This window comes from Panthera leo, chromosome A2, assembly GCF_018350215.1.
Source record: "Panthera leo isolate Ple1 chromosome A2, P.leo_Ple1_pat1.1, whole genome shotgun sequence".
NCBI classification, from domain to species: Eukaryota; Metazoa; Chordata; class Mammalia; order Carnivora; family Felidae; genus Panthera; species Panthera leo.
In genome coordinates this window covers 107977089-107998679 of record NC_056680.1, presented here as the reverse complement: position 1 = coordinate 107998679, position 21591 = coordinate 107977089, and the positions used below count along the sequence as shown (strand labels likewise).

The 21591-nt window shown below is 36.0% G+C and overlaps 1 protein-coding gene across 1 annotated transcript in view; it reads left to right on the top strand.

Moving 5' to 3' along the window:
• The window catches only part of CRPPA (CDP-L-ribitol pyrophosphorylase A), a 323296-nt gene that overhangs the window by 125816 nt on the left and 175889 nt on the right, over positions 1–21591 (top strand). Inside the window, exon 6 of the mRNA XM_042919329.1 lies at positions 15387–15481. Within this exon, the coding sequence (XP_042775263.1) occupies positions 15387–15481 (95 nt within the window). The remainder of the gene's footprint in view (positions 1–15386; positions 15482–21591) is intronic.

The following is a 21591-nucleotide window of genomic DNA, read 5'->3' as shown; positions in this document are numbered from 1 at the left end:
AATAATTTTTCTGCCTCCTTTTCTCTCCCTACTTCTTGGACTCTTGTAATATTAATGTCCTTACATTTGATTGAATCACTGAGTTCCCTAAGTCTATTCTCATGTGGTATAAATCTTTTTTGTCTATTTTTTAAAATTTTATTACTTTGCATTACTTTGTTGTCTTTGTCATTTATTTGTTCCTCTGCTTCTTCCATCCTGCTGTTCATTCTATCAATTGTATTTCTCATTTCTTGTATTGAACCCTTTATATCTGTTTTCTTATTCCTTTGTGTTAAGGGTCTCACTGATATTTTCCACTGTTTTCCTCAAGTCTAGTGAGAATCCTTAGGATCCTTTACACAATCCTTCAGGCATGTTATTTATATTTATTTTGCTTAGCTATAAGTCATGGCCTTGTTCTGTTCTTTCCCTGGGGATACATTTCCCTGTCTTCTCATTTTGTCTAAGTCTCCGTGCCTGTTTCTCTGCATTAGGAAAGTCAGCTCCATCTCCTGTCCTTGAAGATAATGGCCTTATGAAGAAGAGGTCCAGGAGTGCCCTTTAGTGCAGTCCCCTTGTTCCCTAGGACCTAGTGTTTCCAGGAGTGTCTCCACTGTATGCTCTGTGCACTCTGCTATTTTGTCCTGGCCACTTTATCCTTCAGGCCGGTCATCTGTGGAGGCTTTCTTTGCCTCATGTGGGCAAGATTTGGTCCCTTTCCAGAATGTGGTGCTTTAAGTAGGTGTGTTCTAGTCTGCTTGTGATGAGACCTGTTGCCACCACTGCCAGAAGTGAGGCTCTGCACAACTCTCGAATCAGGAGGTGTGATCTGAGCAGGGATTTGAGCTGGTCTTCTGGGGGATGAGGCCTGCTGTGCTGGGACTCAGGCAAGTGAGACTGGGAAGTATAGTTGCATGGGAGTATGGGGGAGGTAGAGCTTGGTGTAAGCTAGTTAGGTGGAGGTGTTGTGTTAGTTCCTGCAAGTGGCTCTGTGGTTATGCTGAGTGATGCGGTAGGAAGGTGGTGCCTCCCAGTTCCTTTGTTCCTGGAGGAGTCTGTCACTGAATGCTGCCTCTCTAGGTAGTGCTCTGAGATGAGCAATTAACCTCCCCACTGTGTGCCCCAGGCAGTCTTCTGGTCCCTCTTTTCAAGATGCCTATCCGTGTATTGTTTGCTAATCTTCTCTCTAAAAGCAGAGCAAAGCCGTCAGCCACACCCTCTGACCTTTAAAACTCCAGGCTTTAAACTGGTTTAAGCTGGTTTGCAGAAGTCAGGAAATTGGACCCTCTTGCTTTCCAGGCCAAATGCTATAGGGATTCCCATCACCATTTTACTGCTCCTTTTTCTGAGGTAAAGAGTGAAATTTAAAACAAACTTTGCTGGAGTAGCGTCATTAAGCTCAACAAGACATTGAACTTACGCGGTAAGTTTGTAAACATCTTCTTAATGAAGAGGTATTATACTTTACACAAGCTGGTTAAGCCCACCCAAGCCTGCTTTGCTTGCTCAGATGTCCCCAAACTATTAGTGTTAACAGATGCCAGCGGTAACATACTTAATTTAGATTGATATGACATACAGACAATCCCAACCAACACTTAATTTAATAGGCTGACTGACCTTATCTTGGCAAAAGGAGCCATATTCTAAGATTTTCGCAGAAAATAACCCATAGAGTATGTATGTATGTATGTATGTATGTATGTATTTATTTATTTTTATTTAACTTTTTTTTTTTTTTAATGTTTACTTATTTTTTGAGAGAGAGACAGAGCATGAATGGGGGGGGGGGGGTGGATAGAGACAGAGGGAGGCACAGAATCCGAAGCAGGCTCCTGGCTCCTCACTGTCAGCACAGAGCCTGACGTGGGACTCCAATCCATGAACTGCGAGATCATGAACTGAGCTGAAGTCGGATGCTTAACTGATTGAGTGACCCAGGCGCCTCCCCTATAGAACTTTTAAATAAGAGATTGCATTTATTTTGTATCATAATCTTTCTGATCTATCATAACCTATCTAATCTTTGAATATATTTAATTTTTTGGTTAACAACTGTTGAAAAATAGTATTTTATTCTTTCTTGGTTATAATTATACAAACCTAAGTAAGTTTGTGTTATTAAAAAAAGCCTCATGGTGCCTCTTGTCATAAGATGGTTTATGTAAACCTGGAAAAACAAAATAATAAAAAAGGAAAATTTAATTTTTACATGGCTTCAGTTAATATTAATTAAAAATAACTAATGTTTACCTAAAATTTCATGTCTTACCAATCATTATCTAATGTTTTCCATTTGTTAAAGTAAATTGACTTTGATTTCTCGAAAACATCTATTCAGAAACAGACTTTATTCTGAAAATACATTTTTTTCAACGTCACTGATAAAGGCAGTTCTTTTACTGTTGTGCTTTTTTAACACGTAAGCTATAAAACCCATAAGCCTGCTTTTTTATGTTTCATACAGTGTTTTAGAAAATTATCCCAGTAGGCAAGCAGTTGAATCATCTTGTGCTTACACATTGAAAGTAGCTTATACATTAAAACTGGATTTGACTGCATGGAACAAGGTAAAATTACATGTGAATAAAATTCAGTGTTACTGAGAATTAGGGAGACTCATTGTGATAATATGTATTTTATGCATATGCAGAAACTCATGTCTTAATATATTTTTGATTTTTTTAATATTTACACTTAAAGTCATGGCATCTTAAGTGTAATGTATTTTTAGGTTTTTAAATCAAATTGAAAGAATGAGAAACTTTAAATCAGGTTTTCTACATCTGTAACAGGACAATGCTCTGCATCTGTAGTATGTCTTTAGCAGGTTTTTCTTGTTAAATACCCAGCGATGACACCATTTATGTCATTAACCATGCTTTTGTACAATGCAAAGTGACAGCTAAGATTTACATACAAACTGTAATTTTTGATGTATCTGGCTTTTCACTGTGATTATTCATTTTCCACATTTTCACATTAATACTGTAACTCCTTTATACATAATAGTTTTTGTTCTTCACTGTCTTGTAAGTAGTACTGTGACTGTATCTTACGAGAATCTGTAAGAACATTTGCGTCAAGCTTTAATTAGTTAGAACAGGAGGGTTGCAAATGATTTAATAGCAGTTTGGTTTCCTTGGAATCTTACTGTAAAAGAATGTAAATTGGAAAGTTAAATATTTGGGTGAAGATTAGAGAAAGTAGAGTTGACTTTAATTTTATAATTTATTTGTCATTAGTGAGATGCTCACTAAAGCATAGGGAAGTAAATCTGTCATATTCAAAAACTTCTAAGGTCACAGTGAGTTATCAAGCAATTAGCTAAATAAGACTTGATAAGACAAAAGACAGTTATACTTGACTCTGATGTAGGTAGGATATAAAACAACAAAAACTCTAAATGAACGTTTATGCTTAAAGCAATAATACATTTTGTAAATATCTTGGTGAGTCATTAGATTTTAAAAAATGTATTTCACATTTCTGTTAAGTCAGAATATATATACTTTGAAAAGCAATATATATAAATATATGGCATCATTTACTTGGAAAACAGTAATATCTTACATGTAAAAAGATGTCATGGGACAAGATATCACATGTCTGCTCCTTACTTTTAGTTGTAAGTAGGAAAGGCAGGAAACTTCATCCTGTATTCAATGACTAATTCAAAAATGTGGTTAAGATCAGACATAACAAATCTTGGGAAAAAAGTATCTGCCTGTGTACTATTGCCCTTCAGTTGAAACAGGGACAGTCAACAATAGAACTAACTTCTCTGAAGATCAGTTTGACCTATTAAAGTGGGTATGTGTGGTTTTCTTGCAAGACTCTCTGTACCATCCCTATTTTCTGCTTGTCCTGGAGACATGACTTGTTGGCTTTTTTTCCTTTCTCAATTGTATGCTGCCCCTTTTCCTGTTCTAATAGCTTCCTCTATGAAGGTGTTTAGAGAAACCTGAAGCCTTTTCCTGTAGTTTAAATGAAAACAGGGATATCAGGGCTCAGCTGTGATGGTTCTGTTTAATACTCTTTTAAAATCCTTGCTGTAAGACAGAAAATATGATTTGCTGTTGATTCAAGGAACTCAACAGGGGAATGGAAGAGGACTGCCTTTATTTTGAATGGATTAGGGCTAGATATATATTTTGGAGGTGAGCAGTATTGGATTTGATAGTTTCTTATATACCTAAGAACACTAACATTTTGGCTGAAGAGGTCAGCAAAGTGAATGATGAGGCTTGATTAAGTCACGGTATTGGATGTTTCTAAGAAAATTGAAGGCTGGCCTGGATTTTTTTGCTCACTTGTGGAACTTACTAATAACTTAGTATTTAGGTTTGTCTCTACTGAAAGATGTTTTGAAACCTTCTTGTAAAAATTAATAACAATCCTGAGCACTCTTGAGTTCTTACTGGTTATTAGTTGCAGGCACATGTCTAGATATTCCTTGTTCCTCTTTTTTTCTTTTTAATGTTTATTGTTTACTTTGAGAAAGAGAGCTGGGGTGGGGGAGGGGCAGAGGGGGGGGGAGGGATAGTAGAATTGCAAGCAGGCTCTGTGCTGTCACCCAATGCAGGGCTTAACCTTATGAACTGTGAGATCATGACCTGAGCTGAAATCAAGAGCTGGCTGCTTACCTGACTGAGTCAGCCAGGTGCCCCCCAAACTTTTTTCCCGTGCTCCTCTTAATGTGTCATTGGGTTTTCAGGTGGTAAAGAGAAGGTTGCGCATGTTAGAAATTTTTCATTTTACTCTTTTCTGAAGTTGAATGCAAAAACCCCAAATTATATGTGTTTTCTAACCCTTGAAGGAAGACCCTATATTTCATGTCTACCAAGAAGTCCAGTGTTCAAGGATAATAAGATGAACTTTTAAAAGATGAGTATATTACAAATTAGTGTTTGGCCTGATTCATAAACTTAAGAATGTCTACATAATATTTCCTACGTCCTATGAAGGACTTCAGAATAACATTGGAATAAAACATTGTTTTAAAGTTAATTTACTTATTTTGAGGCAGAGAAAGAAAGCATGCCCAAGTTGGAGAGGGGCAGAGAGAGAGAAAGAGAATCACAAGTAGGCTGTACACTGTCAGCACAAAGCCTGATGTGGGGCTCCAACTCAGGAACCATGAGATCATGACCTAAACTGCGATCAAGAGTCAGATGCTTAACTCAATGAACCACCCAGGTGCCCCTGGAATTAAACATTTTGGACAACATGTTGTACAAGAATGTATTTTGCTAAACCACATACCCTAACCAAAGGTGGCTAAGTTTTAGATGGCAAAGCATGTTATACAAGGGGATCAAAAGCCCTGAAGAGGGGAGCCTGAGTGGTTCAGTCAGTTAAGTAAGTGCCTGACTCTTGGTTTCAGCTCAGATCATGGTAACACGGGTTCGTGAGATGGAGCCCTATCTTGGACTCGTAGCACAGAGGATGCCTGTAGTAAGGAACTTCAGAGGGGGTGAGAACAAAGAGATGATATGAGAGATTGACCTGCTTTGTATCCTGATGTTGTGGTTACACAAACTTATAATGTATTAAAATTAGGAAGATGACATAAAGGTAATTTTAGTGCATACCAATGCAGAGAAAGCTAGAGATCAGTATATCTTCACATGGCCCGGAAGATGCTCTTTCTATTTTAGGAGTGTTACATAGAGGTAGCATTGGAGTTTTAATTTATTAAATAAAGTGTTGGAAGTTTGCTAGTTATGTAATTAAAAACAATGAAAGAAGACTTCCTATTTTCCCCACTCTAATGTCATTTTCTATTGCAAAGGTTTGTTGGAAACTGCAGAGAATCTTATTTACTCCATGAATCTGTGAGACTACCATTTGACATGTGTGGCTTCAATTAGAAAAAAAAAAAGTGTGTGTGTGGGGGGATTCCTGAATTAGGAAATTACCTATCCTCCTTATATGTTTTATCAGCATGTGCAATGGTTGAGGGCTTCAATTCTAGACTAATTTGCCTGGTTTGAATCTTGGCTCCTCAGGTCACTAGCCAAATTAAGCCCGGGAAAATCATTTAAATCTTTACCTGTAAGAACGACATAATGGTTTTGCCTGCATCAAACGACTTTGCTTAGAATATACATTTATTATATTATACATAATATGATTTGTAAATTACCGAGTGAGAAATCATCCAGTGATTTGGCTGAGTTACTCTGTGCCTCAATTGTTTTTATTGAAAGGGTGTTAGTATCTTTTATTTATTAGTAACATTGCTTTCATGAATTAGAATTTAAAGGTCTCTCTGTGGTAACTTGAATTTTTAATGCCTAGTGCCCTGTGAATAAAAATAATGCTCCTGGGTCTGGATGTTTTTAGCTTTTCTCTTAAACGTTTCAAAGTTCACACATTGTTTTAACAGTTGGTTAGATTTCCTTATGTGATACACTCCAGACCTTTATCCTGTCCTCTGATCATATATAAAGATGTTTTCTGAATGAAAGAAGGATGGATGAAAACAGTAGTATACTTGCATATGTTTTTTAAAACGTTTTATTACCAAACCACAGATACAGAAATCCAAACCAAATTTGTACCTTAAAGAATAATGTGCATATCTGTGTAATAGCACCCAGATCAAGAATAGAACTTTCCCACCCACAGCAGAGACTTTTTCTTGTATTCTTAGGCAATTACAGCTTGTTCTATCTCTATCCAGATTTTACAGCAATTTCCCCATATTTCTTCTGAGCTTTATCACTCAAATGTACATTTCTAGACACTTTGGTTTAGTTGTGTGTGTGTGTTTATTAATGACCTGTTTAATCTCACTTACCCTACCGGTTCCCCATCGTTTTATTTTGCTTAAACTTTGTTGCCTGATGAACCCAGTTTATGTGATGTGTAGATTTTTTCCTATTTTGAATTTTGATGAGTGTATATTCTTGCATGGTTCAATTATGCATATTTCTGTATGTTTTTCTGTCTTCTACAAAGTATTAGCTGGCTCTAGAAACTTAGCAAGATTTAGTTTCATCTCTTTGGTAAGATGAGAGGTGGTGTGAGTTTTTTATTACACACCAATGTTTGGTTATCTCTTATTTTCTTGTCTTTTTTTTTTAAATGTTTTATTTATTTTTAAGACAGAGAGAGACAGAGCATGAGTGGGGATGGGGCAGAGAGAGAGAGGGAGACACAGAACCCGAAGCAGACTCCAGGCTCTGAGTTCTGAGCACAGAGCCTGACGCTGGGCTCAAACTCATGAACTGTGAGATCACAACCTGAGCCGAGGTCGGATGCTCAACTGACTGAGCCACCCAGGCGCCCCTTTTATTTTCTGATGATAGCAGCCATTGATATCCAGTGACTAGATTTCCTAATATGTGGAGGTGGTGTTAAAAATCATGACATTTTAATTCCTTTAATTAGTTTTCGTGTATTAGTTGAGGTAATTTCATAAATACTTCTCATCTATACTTTATTTACCCAGTGTACAGTTTACATAGAAAGGTAAATGGTTATTTTCTTTTATTAGTATTCAACTGAATAAATTCATTCTCTTCATTCTCTAAACTTACCAATTATTTTGTGTGTGTGTGTTTACATAAAGATGAAATACTTCATAAATTTATATGATACTTCCAGTTCATTATTCTATTTTAATTCCACCCCAATAAGAACCTTGGTTTTCAAAGATACAGGAATTAACAGAATATTGTACAATCATTCAGATACTTTATTCAACGGTGTACCCTCCAGGTCTCAAAGTGTAGGTATTATCAACCAAGACTATTTCTGAAAAAAGTTACATATTTTTTTATATGTTCCATTCATTCTCCTGTTGCATTTTCTTGTTGATACTGTATATTTCCAGATTATATAGCCATTATTACCGTATTCAGTTAATTTTAGACATTATTTAGTCACAGTTCTGCAAGTAACTATTTTATGCTGTTCCTCAGTCATTGTATATATGTGTCTCTAGACTTTGGTTGTTTGAAACTTGAGCTCTAGTACATTCCCTAGGAAATATTCACAGGAAAATCATTTTCTAAATTCAAGTTGAAAATTGTGTGCTTTATACTTGAAAGTCATTTTTGCTGAATATAAAATCTTGGCTCATAATTTTTTCCTTGAATAACTTAAATATGTTCCTTTGTTTTTATTGAATACATTCTGATGATTGTTTCATTACCTTTATTATCTCTATTCTTTTGTCTAGGTGACCAAAGGAATGATGTGGTTTTTTTTTTGTTTTTTTGTTTTTTTTTTTTTAAGTCAAGTAATTTTACTAGAAAATGTCTTGGTAATGTTTTTTCTTGGTAAATTTTTGAGGATATTTATATGTGATCTGAGTGTGTGTGTGTAAATAAAAATGTCAGTATTCTTCATGGATTCCTATTACATTTATGTTGGATCATCTTTATCCAACTTCAGTATATGTAACTTTACTGGATCCTTATCTCTTCATTTTTTAATTTAAAACTATTTTTCATTTTTAACTTTTTATCTTAAATTATCTGTTAATTTAGTACCTATGTCATATTTGTATAGTCTTTGTTTCTGAAATAGTCTTTTACTTTACATTCTTTACTGAGGACTACCACCTAATTTCTGTGTTTGTAAATTCTAAATTATATAGTTCTCTAATGTTTGGTTTCATTACCTGTATGTTTTTTAGCTTGTTGTAAAATAGTAGATTGCAATTTTGATTGGCTTCATAGGCACATATTTCTGGCACACCTTCATTATTTTTAGAAGTGTTCTCTTATAAAAAATTTATATGGTGCTTGACTTTGATAATTTTTCCATTAATTTGTATTTGTCTTTTTACAAAGAAAACAGTCATGTTGGATTAGGGCTCACTCTAATTGTCCTCATTTTAACCTGATGACCTTTTACAGTCTCTTGTCTCCAAATATGGTCACAATCTGAGGATGCTTAGGGTTAGAGCTCCCACTGTGGAAGCGTCCCCTCCCTAAGGAAAACAAAACAAAAACAAAAACAAGGCAACCTAATTATACCCGTACATAACAACATCCCTCACAACCTTGTAACATGGGACCACTCAATCAGAGTACATGTTTGTATCTTACATATATGAGGGACAAAGAAGTAAAAAAAAAAAAAATATATAAAAAACTATGCCACATGGAGTTCAGGGCTCAGTTCTTGGGGTACCAACCCAACTGAGCAGTGCCGGCAGGAATAAAGTTTGTTCCTGGAAGGAAAAGGCTCACCGTCATGGCTCTGTGCAAGAATCCTGCTACACCACAATGAATTTGATAGGGGACAAAATTCATTCAGCCCATCAAAATCTGTCTTAGTCATGATCCTAGCACAGCCTCAAAACAAATGACTGTCAATACCTTCTTGTTGGTGCCCTGTGCTAAAACTTTGGAGTGGTGTGGGAAATCAGAAGTTATCAAATAAATTAGAGTTTACTGAGTTTAGGAGTCGGTGATTTTATGGTAGAGAAAAACAAAGGATAAAATTCAATGTAAAATTTGTAATAAAAGCAAAATAAAAATGCAGACCAATGTGAAAGAAAAAAAATACCCTTTAGGATACTAACTTCACATAGATTTGAGTTAGAGAACAGAAATTTATAATTTCATGGCTCTGTGACTTTAGGCAACTTACTGGCTGTATAGACTCAATCTATAAAATGGGGAGAATTTCTGCTTGTTATGATTGAGAGAAATGATGTTTAAAACTGTCTACCTTGGTAAAAAGTAAAGACAATATTAAAGCCACTTACTTAGTATGGCATGCATATGGATTAATTAGAATAAATGCACTGACTACCAGAATGATTGCTGACCATAAGGACTCCCATTACTGTGTTGCTGGGTACTGCCTGAACATCAGCTTTGTGAGTGGCTTATTACAGCCAAAGTGTGTGTAAATTTCTGTTTCTGAAACTTTACACTGCAGGGCCTTGCCTTAGGACCACTCAGATTAGTAACACAGTAATTCATACCTGGGTATAAGGAAAATCCTGGCAGATTAGTAACACAGTAATTCATATCTGGGTATAAGGAAAATCCTGGCTGCGTGCTTACATATGTTTGAGAGAGATAGCTTTATGTATCACAAGTGGGAATTTGGAGGTGTGGGTTTATTGTAGTTTCAAAAAAGTCTCTTTGGTGAAGGTTACCTCCCTATTCCTTTTTTTTCCTCTCCTCCTGTTCCCACCCCTGACCAAAATGCATCTAAAACACTGACCTGTGGTTATTAAAGCAAATGGTTTGAGGTGGACCTTTCTGGAGAATTAGACAAGGACATGAATGGCATTTGCAGGTAGGGGGAACACATATATTAGTCCAAACATCAAGATATGTCCAGGGAATTATAGGTGGTATGATTTGGCTGAGGAGTAAGGAGTGTTGCTCAAGGCATGGGTGATTCTATGTTGCCTTTTATAGAATTGCAGGAGGTGGGAATTTTGTGATGAAGACTGGGAAATTACTAGTTATCTGTTGAAGAATTAAGCTTATTTGCTAGCATATTTGTCAGGGTTCACCAAAGAAATAGAACAAACAGGATACACACATGAATTGGCTCAGGTGATTATAGATTATGGAGGTTGGCAGGTCCAAAATCTCCATAGCAAGTGTCACAGTTTAAGTCCTAAGGCCAGCAGGCTGCTGTAGAACCAGGAAAAGCCAGTGTTTCGTATCCAAGGCCATTAAGCGGCAGGTTCCTCTCTTACTCCTGGGAGGTCAAACTTCTGTTATATTCAGGTCTTCTACTGTTTAGATGGGGGCCCATCCACTTTAGGGAGGGCAATCAGCTTTATTTAGTTTACCAGTTTAAATGTAAACCACATCTAAAAATACCCTCACACAAACACACAGATTATGTTTGGCTAAGTATCTGGACACCCCATTGCTCAGTCAAGTTGACATAAAATTATCCATCACAGCCAGGAAAGTAAAATCAAATTGTACATTATTTTTAACATAATACTTTTGACAATTGTGCACATACTTTGACCATTTAAAAGTTCTAGCACACAAGAATGAGGTATTAATTGAAAAATTGGTTCTTATTTATTAATGCTTACAGCTTGTAGCTAACGTATAGACTACACGTAATGTTCCTTTAGAATTTTTTCTGCTTTTAGTTGTGTTGAGCTCTGTGATACCTAGATGCTGTACGTAAATAAAGAGTTTTTCAGTGTAGATCAGAGAATATGTGTTAAAAACGATGTTTTGTGGAGAACATACCCTACAGGTTTAGATATTAAAATACTTCATGTGTCATAATTGTCCTTTTAGGAAGATTAAAAAAATATTTTATAAAAAAGGTAGCGTGACAACTAAAACTAACAAGTTAATATTAGTTGGGGGTGGGTATGTGGTTCATTCACTTGAACAGCCGACTCTTGATTTCGGCTCAGGTCATGATCTCGCGGTGTGTGGGTTCAAGCCCTACATCGGGCTCTGAGCTAACAGTGTGGGCCCTGCTTCAGATTCTCTCTTTCCCTCTCTGTCTGCCCCTTTTCCACTTGCACACATGCATGCGCACTGTCTTACAGTAAATGGGTAAACTCAAAAAAACAATGTTAGTAATAAAGTTGACAGGTCAGGTATGAGCTAAATTTAACTACATTATTTTTCTAATTTATCTTTAGGTCTGTTTAAGGGAGAGAACAAAGACTACATTCTTGTGGTATATTTTTCATGATTCTGGGAAACAAAATGATTTTATGGTTTTCCCTCATTCTATTGTTGTGTTTATTTTAATGTCTAAAATTTCTAAGAATCGCTTTATTAATAGTTAGAACAACAGATTAACAACTCTAAAGGCCCCTGTTTTTGTTGATTTCATTATTAACCTCAGAGAAGTTGTTAAACTGTTTGCTTTGAGAAATAGTAACTATTAATTATATTATGTTTGGAAAGAATTTTCTCCTTCATGAAAAAATGAATTTTAAATGTACATTTTTTTCTGAGTTGGGGGTACTGGAGTAACTGGCATTGAGGAGGTTCAATCTATCGCAGCCCTGCTTCCATAGCTGCATTCTTCACCATTTTGAGCCTCCAGCTGCATGGCCCGAGTGCAATCATTGCTATTGTCTTTTGTTGGTAAAGATTTTATGTACATTAGTATTCCCAGTTAGGATTGTCAGTGTGTGTGGGATTATCAGTAGAAACCACATGAGATGTTTCAACCTAGATCTAAGGGATAAACCAAGATAAGAAGGATCAGAATGTATCCACTTTAGTTATAAAGAAGTTCAGGGAGGGACACCTGTGTGGCTCAGTCTGTTAAGTGTTGCACTCTTGATCTCTGCCCAGGTCACTATCTCACAGTTTCATGAGTTTGAGCCCTGTATCAGGCTCTTTTCTGACAGTGTGGAATCTTGTGATTTTTTTCTCTCCCTCTCTGCCCCTCCCCCACTAGCACTGTCTCTGTCTCAAAAAACAAACAGACAAGCAAACAAAAAAAACTTATAAAGTGCAGGGTTGAAAACACAGGACTGTTACTTAAGATGTGGTTTTTATTATTACACATAATTACTGCTTTTTTGGGTGTAACTTTGAAATTTGAAAAGGATTAGTGGGACAAAATTGAAATGGATTTTTTTTAACCAAACTGAAATAATTAAGACCATAGAGACCAGGGGCCATTTGTACTTACAGATGGTCGTATCTTGAGTAGACAAAACTAATTTTAATTTATATTTTTGTTGGATCCATGTAACCATGGAAGTGACAATTATTATGTGAACAATTATTAGGGGTTTACTTGGACCAGACACTCTATGTAACTTTAGGTATATTAAATCCTCATTTAATCCTCATTAAAATGTCATAATGTTAGATCTTTTATCCCATGTTTCCTTCATTTCTTGTATATTTATAAATTCTGTGTAGAAAGTTTGTCATTTCTACATAGAAACTGATTTTTAGTCTTTGCATATTTCAGACATGTAAAACATTGATAAAGCATGAATATACTATTTATAGAATTTTTTGGATATTGGATTCCTGTAGCATTTAAAAAAATTGCACATTGCTCATTAACTTAACAAACATTATTAAATGCCCAAGAAGTGCCTTATATCTATAATTTATGAACATTGTGTGTTTTTTTTTCTTAGATTGCCTTTATAGTACTGGCCAAGAAACGGCTAAACTGTAAACTCTAGTGAGCCATGAAGATCAGAGTAGGTGGATGGATTTGGGTTTTTTTAAACAGTTTGACACTAGCAATCTCAAAGGGAATTGAATAACAATTCTCAGCATGCTCCAATTGCTACAATATGGAGTAGATTAGAGAAAACTGCAGAATTATCCCAAAAGGATTATATTCAAAAAGAGTTATACCATTTTGGGGGAATTAATCAGCTATCATAGACAATTAGTTTTTTGTTTTTTGTTTTTTTTTTTGAAGTGAAAACTTGTATAAACTCCACATTATAGAAAATCAAGGCAATGAACAAGCAGAGGTTTTCAATGTGACTAAACATCTGAATCAGTTTTGGAGCTTCAAAAAAAATACAGGCAAGGATCTTGTTGGGTGGGTTTTAAAAGTATGTATTTGAAAACTACAAAAGCCAAATAAAACCTACTCAGAATTGATTCTGATGTGCAACCAAAGTTGAGAACCATTGAATTGGGGGAACTGATGAAGATTTAACCTGGTCTAGACTGTGAATGCCACTGGACAGGTAGAAAATTTTATATGACTAGGGAAAGGACATATTGGTATGGACAATTGACAGTATAAAGAAAATGGTCAATCTGGCACAGATTACTCTGGAGTATAAATCCCTGGGAATTACCAGGTGTAAACAGACAGTATAGAAATCGACATGATAGAAGATTCACCTTATTTATTGTTATATTGCCTTGAATCTAGGTTCTTGTATTTTTTTTTTTTTCGTTGATCTTCGGTAAATAGGTGATTGTTTTTTAATCCAGCTTTATTGAGATATAAAAGACATATAACATCATGCAAGTTTTTGGTGTGCAATGTAATGATTTGATGTATGTATATATTGTGCAGTGATTACCACGATAAGGTTAATGTATTCGTTACATCCAATAGTTAAATTTTTTTTATAAGATGAATTTTAAGATCTCCTACTATATACATACATATGCAACACACACATATTCATGTATTTTTTTATTGTATCTTATGTGTTTTTGGGGGGCAGAATATTTTTTATGTCAAACAAAAGATGAAAGAATAGTACATATAACTTCCATTCTGTCTTTTACCTAGGTATGCCATTTGCCCATTTTTTTTACATTATCTCCCCTTTGTAAAGCCTCAGCAAGAGTGATCATGAAAAAGTTAGTTCATTTCTGTGAATTCAGGTTTCTGGTGTCTATTATATAGATTCATAATAATATTGTTTGCAGGGCCATCATGAAGATTGGTAATAATAGAACATAGAGCTCTTGCACCATACAGTATTCTTGATAGATGTGAGGTAGTTAGTAAAGGGAGTACTATTAATTGGTGCTTTTCTTAATATTTTAAATGTCTGTTGTCCCCAGCTGTGCTTGGAAAAATGATTAACTATTACTAGATTAACGTTTATATATATCATGTTATATAAAGTTGTTCCTTGAAGAAGCAGCTGGGTTAAATGTTAAACTAATTTGATTTAGGATTCTTATTTAAAATTAAGCCTTTGTAAAAGTTTTTGACATAATACCATGCATTGTCTTCTTAATTGGCAGCAATATAGCTATTTCTTAGTATTATAGACCTAGCTACTGTAGAGTAGGATTATGTATCTTTTGAGAGAGTGCATCCAAGGTTTACAAAGGTGAGAATGATTATGTCATATGAATTGTGTTTTTAAAATGGATCATGTTGAAGACACTTAACAAATTTGAAGAAAATTAGTTTGGCTATTATATTCACTTGTAACAGTTAAACAGGCAAGAACTTAATTGTATTGAATTGACTGAATTAAGACGAATGCCAAGGACACTTCTGTGCTCATCCAGGACACTAGGTGGCACAGTGAGTTGCACACAGAAGGTACTTTCTAGCCTGATGTGGGGGATCTGCATGAGATGGGATTTTATCAGATTCTAGGGGACTCTTTATAAACAGAGAAGGAATGAACTGTCAGGCAAATAGCTGTCACCTTCAGTTAGTCCTTTTTAGATATATCCTATGATGTCTTATTTCTGTTGATTATACAATGTCCTGGTTAGCCACTTACACAGCACTGAATCCCTATCTTTATTGACTTGGGTGGTAAAGAGTGGAGGACTTATCAGTGTGGATTCCAAGTGACTTCACTGGCCTGCAGGTAAAAGCTTTGTAGTTTGACAGTTACAAACAACAGGTTAATCCAGGTTTTAGCATACTAGGGCTTTGTTCCATTTTCTCTTAGAAACTTACTTTTTTTTCTTTTTTCTTTTTCTTTTCTTTTTTTTTTTTTTTTTTAATCTCAGAAAGAATTTCACAGCACATTTGCCTGGTTATGGACACAAAAGATGAGAATCATGTAGGTCATCGTCTTGAAGAAGTACTAAAAGACGAATTAAATGTAAGTATTCAAAGATTGAGTTTCATGATCTCAAAGAGTTGAGTTCATTTTACACCTCTTTTTTTGAGCTGATGAACTTGATAGTTAAATTCATATCTAATTGGGCTAAGGAAATGAAAGTAGTAATTAAATGTGAGGTCCATAGAAATTATTTGTAAGTTTTACCACTAATGACTTCAATTATTTATTTCTATGACAACTTTGTGTCTTGCAATGTTTTGACAGAATGATTTTATTTAACTGTAACTTCCCTGTTTCTGTTAAAACATATACCACCTATCAAAGTTTATGGTGAACATGTGATAACTTGTTAACAATATACATGATCAAATTCTATTTAAAAGCTGAAGGAAAAAGTTGATTTTAGGTAGCTAATTTTATTACAATAGCATAGTTAGAAGAGGAATGAGCTCTGTTAGGACTGTCTGTACTCAGATGGCAGCTTTATTGCTTAATTTCCTTATCTTAAATTGAAAATGTCAATACTATCCACTTTGTGAAATTATTAAGAGGGTTGAATAAAATAACTTAAAAGTTTGAATTTAAAGTTTAAATAAATTTAAAGTACTTAGAAAAGCATCTGGCTTGTAATAAGTTTTTGGTGAAAATGAGCTATAATAACTAAACTTTCAATGATGAGACAGATACGTATTAAGTAGTAAATACTACTGGTTTCCCAAAATTTAGTCCTGAATTAGGTACACGAACTGTTAAGAACATAGATCCCTGGAATATGTAAAAATTGAATGAACCATACACTGGGATTAGTTCTGGAATCCAAATTTTTAACAAGCTCCCCTAGGTGGTATTAATGACAATCAGTGACAAATTCTACCAGTAGTGTTTGCAGCAATGACCCAAAGCTGAAAAAAAAAAAAAAAAAAAAATGATTACCATTTCTGCTGTTTCTTAGGTGGAAAGGTTATACTATAATCCAGTCTTCTATCCATTGCTTCTATCCATTGACTTTCTGGGAATTTTCCCCCCATCTTTGAAAATTTTAGCACTTTGCTCTCTGCTTTCTGTCTCAAGTTCACTTGTTAAGAATCTGTTCCTGGGGAGCCTCGGTGGCTCAGTGAGTTGAGTCTGACTCTTGATTTCAGCACAGGTCATGATCTCACTGTCCTGGGATGGAGCTCCAAGTTGGGCTCTCCATTGGTGTGGCGCCTGCTTGAGATTCTCTCTCTCCCTCTTCCTTTGCCCCTCCCCAGCTTGAGTGTGTGCGCGCGCTCACTCTCTCACGCTCTTGCTCTTAAAAAAAAAAAAAAAAATCCTAAACTATAGATAACTTTCCACTGTCTAACCCACTGAAGCGCCCTTTTGCCTCAAAAATAGTCTTTTACTCTTGGGTAATCTCATTTATTCTTTTTCCAATCAATGCAGAAGCCACTGAGGTGGGACCTTGAGAGAATTTTTTTTTTTCAACATAATACTTAATTTTTTTAAATTTACGTCCAAATTAGCACATAGTGTAGTGCAACAATGATTTCAGGGGTAGATTCCTTAATGCCCCTTACCCATTTAGCCCATCCCCCCACAACCCCTTCAGTAACCCTGTTTGTTCTCCATATTTATGACTCTTTTATGCTTTGTCCCCCTCCCTGTTTTTATATTATTTTTGTTTCCCTTCCCTTATGTTCATCTGTTTTGTCTCTTAAAGTCCTCATATGAGTGAAGTCATATGATATTTGTCTTTTTCTGACTAATTTCACTTAGCATGATACCCTCCTGTTCCATCCATGTAGTTGCAAATGGCAAGATTTATTCTTTTTTGATTGCCGAGTAATACTCCATTGTATATATATACCACATCTTCTTTATCCATTCATCTGTCGGTGAACATATGGGCTCTTTCCATATTTTGGCTATTGTAGATGGTGCTGCTATAAACATTCGGGTGCATGTGTCCCTTCAAAACAGCATACCTGTATCCCTTGGATAAATAACTAGTAGTGCAATTGCTGGGTCATAGGGTAGTTCTATTTTTATTTTTTGAGGGGCCTCCACACTGTTTTCCAGAGTGGCTACACCAGCTTGCATTCCCACCAGCAGTGCAAAAGAGATCCTCTTTCTCTGCATCCTCACCAACATCTGTTGTTGCCTGAGTTGTTCACGTCAGCCATTCTGATAGGTGTCAGGTGGCATCTCATGGTGGTTTTGATTTGTATTTCCCTGATGATGAGTGATGTTGAGCATTTTGTCATGTGTCGGTTGGCCATCTGGATGTCTTCTTTGCAGAAGTGTCTATTCATGTCTTTTGCCCATTTCTTCACTGGATTATTTGTTTTTTTGGTGTTGAGTTTGATAAGTTCCTCATAGATTTTGGATACTAACCCTTTATCTGATATATCATTTGCAAATATCTTCTCCCATTCCTTCGGTTGCCTTTTAGTTTTGCTGATTGTTTCCTTCGCTGTGCAGAAGCTTTTTATTTTGATGAGGTCCCAGTAGTTCATTTTTGGTTTTGTTTTCCTGGCCTCTGGAGATGTGGTGAGTAAAAAGTTGCTGTGGCCAAGATTAAAGAGGTTTTTGCCTGCTTTCTCCTCGAGGGTTTTGATGGCTTCCTGTCTTACGTTTAGGTCTTTTATCCATTTTGAGTTTATTTTTGTGTATGGTGTAAGAAAGTGCTCCAGGTTCATTCTTCTGCATGTCGCTGTCCAGTTTTCCCAGCACCACTTGCTGAAGAGACTGTCTTTATTCCATTGGATATTCCTTCCTGTTTTGTCAAAGATTAGGTTTGCCATACATTTGTGGGTCCATTTCTGGGTTCTCTATTCTGTTCCATTGATCTGAGAGTCTGTTCTTGTACCAGTACCATACTGTCTTGATGATTATAGCTTTGTAGTATAGCTTGAAGTCCAGGATTGTGATGCCTCCAGCTTCGGTTTTCTTTTTCAAGATTGCTTTGGCTATTCAGGGTCTTCTCTGGTTCCATACAAATTGTAGGATTATTTGTTCTAGCTCCGTGAAGAATGCTGGTGTTATTTTGATAGGGATTGCATTCAATATGTAGATCGCTTTGGGTAATATCAACATTTTAACAATATTGTTCTTCCTATCCAGGAGCATGGAATCTTTTTCCATTTTTTTGTGTCTTCTTCAATTTTTGTCATAAGCTTTCTATAGTTTTCAGCGATAAATTTCACCTCTTTGCTTAGATTTATTCCTAGGTGTTTTATGGTTTTTGGTGCAACTGTAAATGGGACCGATTCCTTGATTTCTCTCTCTGTTGCTTCATTGTTGGTGTGACCCTGAGAGAATATTGTTGGAACTCTGGCTATTCTTCAAGTCTGAGTTGACAGAGCTGGGTTTTTATACTCTTGTTGAGTACCCAGCTGTTATATTCTGTGTCACTAATTCCTTTTTTGGTCTTTAGGAATTAGCGACAGAATATAACAGCTGGGTACTCAACAAGAGTATAAAAAACCAGCTCTGTCAACTCAGACTTGAAGAATAGCCAGAGTTCCAACAATATTCTCTCAGGGTCACACCAACAATGAAGCAACAGAGAGAGAAATCAAGGAATCGGTCCCATTTATTTTTTTATTACAGTTTATTTATTACAGTTGCACCAAAAACCATAAAACACCTAGGAATAAATCTAAGCAAGTCACAGTTAATGCAGTATTCTGTTAATAGAGTATTTTTTTGTTGCTTCTTTTTCTGTTCATGTTTAGTGATAAAACGGCATGAGATGTGGGGATACACACAGTAGTTCATTACTGGTCTTGTGTGATTGATTCATCACTGTGGCCTCTCAAGACCTTACCCCTCTCATTTTCAGTGACCTTCATTTACCTATCTGTTGGACCCTGTCTGGATATTGCCGTCATCTTCACTGGGTTGAAAAATAAGTACTAAGGCTATTTCTTAACCTCTGATCACAGATTTTGTCATTCCATAACTTTTACAAAATGCATTCCTGTGCATTTTTGAATTTTATAGGGAGCTCTAGGTCCCCTATATTGTCCCTTTTGGCTACATTTTATCTTATACCCTTCTTTGCCTCGTTCACATACCGTGTTCTATCACTTCCGTGGATCATGGATCTTCTACTGATAGCCTCAATTCCCTGTTCTTTGGAATTCACCCCCTTGGTTAAAGCTGTATCCATGTATTAGTCTAACTTTCACCTTTCCTAGCCTTGACTCAAACAATACTGCTGGAGGAAATTATACAGTAGTTCAGATTGTTGCCATTAAAAAAAAAAATACTGGTCTCCATCTGCAGTGGACACAGAATGTTTTAGAGCAAGCATACCACGATTGCATAGTGAGCTCCCATCCTCCTCAGTGAATATTTTAGACCTCCAGCACTGCTCTCAAATGCCAAACCCAGGGTTTCTTAACCTCAGCACTGTTCGCATTTTGAGCTGGATAATTCTTTATTAGAGCTGTCTTGTGAATTGTACACTATTTAGAAGCATCCTTGGTCTGTACCACTGGATGTCCCTAGTTATCTCCAGATAGTACTATCATTCCCAGCTCCTGATTGTAGCAACCAAAATATCTGCATTTATACAGTAAATGGTGCCTGGATGGGGCCAAAATCCCCCTTTAGTTGAGAAATGTTGGTCTAATTCTACTATATTGACCCCTATTCTTAGTTATATTGAAATTGTCTCCAGCTTCAGAGCATAATTTTTATACTCTCACATGGGAACATCCTTATCGTCCTGGTACCAAACTTCCGCAGAGTCTTCAATCTGTAGTCATGCTCTTACTAAGACTGTATTCTCTTCTGAGCTCTGGTTCCCCTCCATCCACTCTCCCCACTGCCATCAACATTCCACCATATTCAAGTTCCTTCCATTAATGGAAACAAAGCAAAAAAAAAAAAAAAATCCTCTCAACTCAGGTTACCTGAAGCTGTCCTTATTTAGAGTAATGTAACTTCTCATTCCTTCATATATTATAGCCTCATTTCCAGTCCCACCTTCTGAAGGAACTACTCTCAGCGAGGTCCTCGATGACCCTTTGAGCAATCCGCAATACCTCATCAGTTCTTACCTTGATTTACTGCAGCATTTGACCCTCTTGTCTAATACTTTCTTCTACAAGGAATCTCATCCCATTTTGTAAAATCTTGTTTTTTTGAACATCCTTTTTTTTGTTTTGTTTTGTTTGTGGCTTCCTCTTAATTTTGTTTATAGGATACTGTTTATAATTTCTGGTTCCTGTACATAGGTGAGTGGTTTTCTCTGGAAAAACTATGCCGATGCTTCATATATCCTCTAATTGTTAGGGACAAAATCAGTCTCTGACCCTGTGTTTAATTGATCACTATCCTGTGTTTTAGAGATATAAATTCAATTAGAAGTCTCCCAGACTCTCAAGTTTGAATATTAGTAATATTTCACATTTCACAAATTGTTGTTCCAATTTTCCTTCATCTGACCTGTGTATATTTTTCCTAGATCCCTAAACCTGGTATAATCTTTCACCCATTCTCTATCTCATCCCTGAAGCAAATAAAATTCTGAAACACTTTCATTTTACCTCATTATCTCTCAACTGTGTTGTATTCATCAACCCTGTCACTATCCTATGTACCCCAGCTCTTGTCTGGATTATCACACAGTCTACTAACTGATATCCTGCCTCCAGTCTTGATTCTGTCACATCTATTCTTGGTATGACTGTTAGATGCATTTTTAGAACTCCTACGCCTTACCATGGTACTCTCCACTCATAACTCTCGTTTGATTTGCCATTGCTCCTAAATTAATGTAAAAATTCCTTGCCAATCTTATCAGATCTCTCATGTTACTAATGATGCTATTAAAGATGACAGACACAGCAACAATAATAATAAACATTTTTCATCACCTATTTTATGTTAGGTACCATAGCATATGTTGTTAATAACCTTCTGAAATAGGTAGTATTATTTTTATTTTCCAGATGAGAGAATTGAGGCACAGGGGCATGCCTAAATGGTCCTTATTAACATTGCCATGAAGTAGCAAAGCAGGAACATGGAGATAAACATGGGTTTATGTGATACCAAAGTCTAGCCTCTTAAAGTGGTACCCTTGCTTCTCCATATTGCTCACTATTCAGGCTAGCTCTACTTCTTTGAGTTTCTCAAATTGGATAGCACTTTCCTAC